This window comes from Oncorhynchus masou, unplaced genomic scaffold (genome assembly GCF_036934945.1).
Source record: "Oncorhynchus masou masou isolate Uvic2021 unplaced genomic scaffold, UVic_Omas_1.1 unplaced_scaffold_10233, whole genome shotgun sequence".
Taxonomy (NCBI): Eukaryota; Metazoa; Chordata; class Actinopteri; order Salmoniformes; family Salmonidae; genus Oncorhynchus; species Oncorhynchus masou.
Genome location: NW_026999922.1, coordinates 4,571 through 8,891, shown reverse-complemented (window position 1 = coordinate 8,891; position 4,321 = coordinate 4,571). Strand labels below are relative to the sequence as shown.

The 4,321-nt window shown below is 42.9% G+C and overlaps 1 protein-coding gene across 1 annotated transcript; it reads right to left on the bottom strand.

The window, feature by feature from the left end:
• Positions 1-2,823: 2,823 nt before the first annotated feature.
• Positions 2,824-4,053, bottom strand: LOC135528707 (nucleolar transcription factor 1-A-like). The gene is made up of 5 exons (XM_064957804.1): positions 3,931-4,053; positions 3,683-3,793; positions 3,431-3,564; positions 3,175-3,316; positions 2,824-3,071 (listed from the first exon to the last, which is right to left on the bottom strand). The coding sequence occupies exons 1-5, from the start codon at positions 4,027-4,029 to the stop codon at positions 2,961-2,963; spliced, it is 597 nt and encodes a 198-aa protein (XP_064813876.1). The 5' UTR covers positions 4,030-4,053; the 3' UTR covers positions 2,824-2,960.
• Between the last annotated feature and the right edge of the window lie 268 nt (positions 4,054-4,321).

Here is a 4,321-nt window from a genome sequence, read left to right as displayed (position 1 = left end):
CACATCGAGAGTGAAATTGTTTTCCCATTCCTCCTTGCAAAACAGCTCGAGCTCAGTCAGATTGGATGGAGAGCATTTGTGAACAGCAGTTTTCAGTTCTTTCCCACAGATTCTCGATTGGATTCAGGTCTGGACTTTGACTTGGCCATTCTCACACCTGGATATGTTTATTTTTGAACCATTCCATTGTAGATTTGCTTTATGTTTTGGATCATTGTCTTGTTCGAAGACAAATCTCCATCCCAGTCTCAGGTCTTTTGCAGACTCCATCAAGTTTTCTTCCAGAATGGTCCTGTATTTGGCTCCATCCATCTTCCCATCAATTTTAACCATCTTCCCTGTCCCTGCTGAAGAAAAGCAGGCCCAAACCATGATGCTGCCACCACCATGTTTGACAGTGGGGATGGTGTGTTCAGCGTGATGAGCTGTGTTGCTTTTACGCCAAACATAACGTTTTGCATTGTTGCCAAAAAGTTCAATTTTGGTTTCATCTGACCAGAGCACCTTCTTCCACATGTTTGGTGGAATGTGTCTCCCAGGTGGCTCGTGGCAAACTTTAAATGACACTTTTTATGGATATCTTTAAGAAATGGCTTTCTTCTTGCCACTCTTCCATAAAGGCCAGATTTGTGCAATATACGACTGATTGTTGTCCTATGGACAGAGTCTCCCACCTCAGCTGTAGATCTCTGCAGTTCATCCAGAGTGATCATGGGCCTCTTGGCTGCATCTCTGATCAGTCTTCTCCTTGTATGAGCTGAAAGTTTAGAGGGACGGCAAGGTCTTGGTAGATTTGCAGTGGTCTGATACTCCTTCCATTTCAATATTATCGCTTGCACAGTGCTCCTTGGGATGTTTAAAGCTTGGGAAATCTTTTTGTATCCAAATCCGGCTTTAAACTTCACAACAGTATCTCGGACCTGCCTGGTGTGTTCCTTGTTCTTCATGATGCTCTCTGCGCTTTTAACGGACCTCTGAGACTATCACAGTGCAGGTGCATTTATACGGAGACTTGATTACACACAGGTGGATTGTATTTATCATCATTAGTCATTTAGGTCAACATTGGATCATTCAGAGATCCTCACTGAACTTCTGGAGAGAGTTTGCTGCACTGAAAGTAAAGGGGCTGAATAATTTTGCACGCCCAATTTTTCAGTTTTTGATTTGTTAAAATAGTTTGAAATATCCAATAAATGTCGTTCCACTTCATGATTGTGTCCCACTTGTTGTTGATTCTTCACAAACAATACAGTTTTATATCTTTATGTTTGAAGCCTGAAATGTGGCAAAAGGTCGCAAAGTTCAAGGGGGCCGAATACTTTCGCAAGGCACTGTACTTGCATACTATTGTTTGTACAGATGAATGTGGTACCTTCAGGTATTTGGAAATTGCTCCCAAGGATGAACCAGACTTGTGGTGGTCTACACATTTTTCTGAAGTCTTTGCTGATTTCTTTTGATATTCCCATGGTGTCAAGCAAAGAAGCACTGAGTTTGAAGGTAAGCCTTGACATACAGCCACAGGTACACCTCCAATTGCATCAAATGTCAATAAGCCTATCAGAAGCTTCTAAAGCCATGACATCATTTTCTGGAATTTTCCATGCTGTTCAAAAGGCACAGTCAACTTAGTATATGAACATTTCTGAACCACTGGAATTGTGATAGTGAATTTATAAGTGAAATAATTTGTCTGTAAACAATTGTTGGAAAAATTACTTGTGTCATGCACAAAATAGATCTACCCGACTTGCCAAAACTATAGTTTGTTAAAAAGAAATTTGTGGAGTGGTTGAAAAACAAGTTTTAATGACTCCTAAAACCCTGACTACACCGCAAGCGTCGTGTGCGCGAGTGTTGCAAAATAAATGTAGAAATCTATGTTATTCAATTTTTGCACCCGTGCTCACGAGCGTCTGCGTTGCCAAGGGCTAAAATAGAAGTCCTTTCTATTTCTGACGCAGATTGCACTGCAAGGTCTCCCATCTCCTCTTTTAATTTTTATTATTATTTTACCAGGTAAGTTGACTGAGAACACATTCTCATTTACAGCAACGACCTGGGTAATAGTTACAGGGAGAGGAGAGGGATAAATGAGCCAATTGTAAGCTGGGGATGATTAGGTGACCATGATGGTATGAGGGACAGCTTGGAAATTTAGCCAGGACACCAGGGTTAACACCCCTACGATAAGTGCCATGGGATCTTTAATGACCTCAGAGAGTCAGGACACCCGTTTAACATCCCATCCGAAATACGGCACCCTACACAGAGCAGTGTCCCCAATCACTGTCCAGGGGCATTAGAATATTTTTTAGACCAGAGGAAAGAGTGCCTCCTACTGGCCCTCCAACACCACTTCCAGCAGCATCTGGTCTCCAGGGACCAGGGACCAACCAAGACCAAACCTACTTAGCTTCAGAAGCAAGCCAGCAGTGGGATGCAGGGTGGAATGCTGCTGGCTTATAGAAGCAGGTACCCACGTGCCTTCTCATTGGTTATACCCACGTGGGTGATTGAAAGAGCGAACTGTGTTGCCGGTCGTCGTGGTAATACTACTGAAAGTTTAGATGCCAATCACCATATAAGTTCAAAGATGAAAAAGCCTGGAAGGAGGAGAGATGACTAGAAACGATTCAGTTGACCGTTTTATGTGTGGATTAATTGCCAGAGTAGAGGACCTTGTGCATTTCTGGTAAAATAACAACTCAATGTTTATATCCATGGACAAATTAGCTAGCAACAGCAAGCTAGCTAAATGGGACAAAATAGCTAGCAAGTGCAAGCTAGCTAAATTGCCATACATGTTTAATGCTTTTCAACTTGTCCTAAAATTAATGTAATTGGTTCAGAGTGTTTTGATATTTTAACCTGCGTTTCGTGATCACGTTTGGTGTGGGAGGACAAAATAAATGTATGCACGATGGCACACACGTGCAGCCGGTTTGGGTTCTGTGTCAGTGTATGTAAACTTCCAACTTCAACTGTATACAGACACACACATACATGTAGAAAAACAAACTTACACAAAGAAACCGGTTCATCTCGACTTCGTATTCTTTCTTTCTCTGAAAAAGAGAATTGTGAAAAGTTGAAAACTTAGGAGTTCTGACAGTATGTCCAAAAAGTCAACATTGGAGTGAACAGTTCACCTGCTAGTGAAGTACAGACCTGCTCGCAGCGTTTCTGGTAGGCGTCCTTCTCGTTCTGTTTCAGCAGCTTCCACTGCTGGCTGCACATGACCATGCGCTCTGTACTGGGCACGTCCTTCATACTGGACATCAACTCAGCACAGAACATGGAGTAACCATTCCTATAAAACACACAGAACACACAACACGGTCACAACACTTGTCACCATGTCTAGTTAACAATATGATCACCCAGTGGTAAGATTAAAAGTGTGCTGGTGTGGATTAGTACTCACGGGGGTGGTTTGTCTGGCCTGCCATCAGATTTGTCCTTCAGATGTCTCTCAGCCTTGGTGAGGGTGGACTTGACGATGTCCTCGTTGCTCATGTTGAGCTCTGGGTGAGTCTCAATAAAGCCCTTCATCACCTCCTGTGGAAAACAAACAGGGTCACGGGTTAAAAATCAATTAACCCTCTTGGAAATAGCCATCAGGCAGTAACTTGGCCATCTTCAGAGTCTTGTGCCTCATATTTGAGGATGCTCTCACCTCATATGCTTTGTGCATCTCCAGGGACTTGGCAATCCACTTGAGTCTCTTTTTGTCTGACAGCTGTGTCCACTGCTTCCCAAGACTGTCTTTAATGTCTTTGGTGGTCGCCTAGTAACAGATATTATAGACTCTAGAACATATATGTTGCTTCAGATGGACATAGTTCAACTTTAGCACGTTAGCATTGAGTGTGAACATTGTGTTTTTGTAGGTGCTAACAAACGGTCCTGAAAAGCATAACTCACGTCTGCGTGTGTTTTGAGGAAGGCCTTCTTCTCGTGACTGTACCATAGCTGCTGAGGCGTCCTGGGTTTCTCTGGCACATTAGAACCTTTCTTTGCCATGCTCTCCACCAGGTCGGGATGGTCCTCCCTATAGTCACACAGAAACCCAATGACTACTGTGAGAGAGAGACAGCTACATGTGAGCTCTCACATGTTTCAACATGTTTTTACAAAAGAATAGACTTGGAGTTAGATAAACTTAGATTTTTCGGCAGGGACAAATGCAGGATGCTACCCTCCACAGCATGGTCTTCGAACCTAAAAACCTAATTTTGACCAAAATTAACCGGAGAGATTACTGCTACCAAGGTTTCCTTTTCCAAGCTATATGGAGGGTGCTCTAGCAAACAAA

What these genes read in the sequence shown, in the direction of transcription:
- LOC135528707 (XM_064957804.1), bottom strand. Translation starts at nt 4,029, where the DNA reads ATGGCAAAGAAAGGTTCTAATGTGCCAGAGAAACCCAGGACGCCTCAG. An exon ending in TCCTCAAAACACACGCAGAC is followed by an intron (nt 3,794 to 3,930) that starts GTGAGTTATGCT and finishes ATCTGTTACTAG; the next exon opens with GCGACCACCAAAGACATTAA. An exon ending in AGATGCACAAAGCATATGAG is followed by an intron (nt 3,565 to 3,682) that starts GTGAGAGCATCC and finishes TGTTTTCCACAG; the next exon opens with GAGGTGATGAAGGGCTTTAT.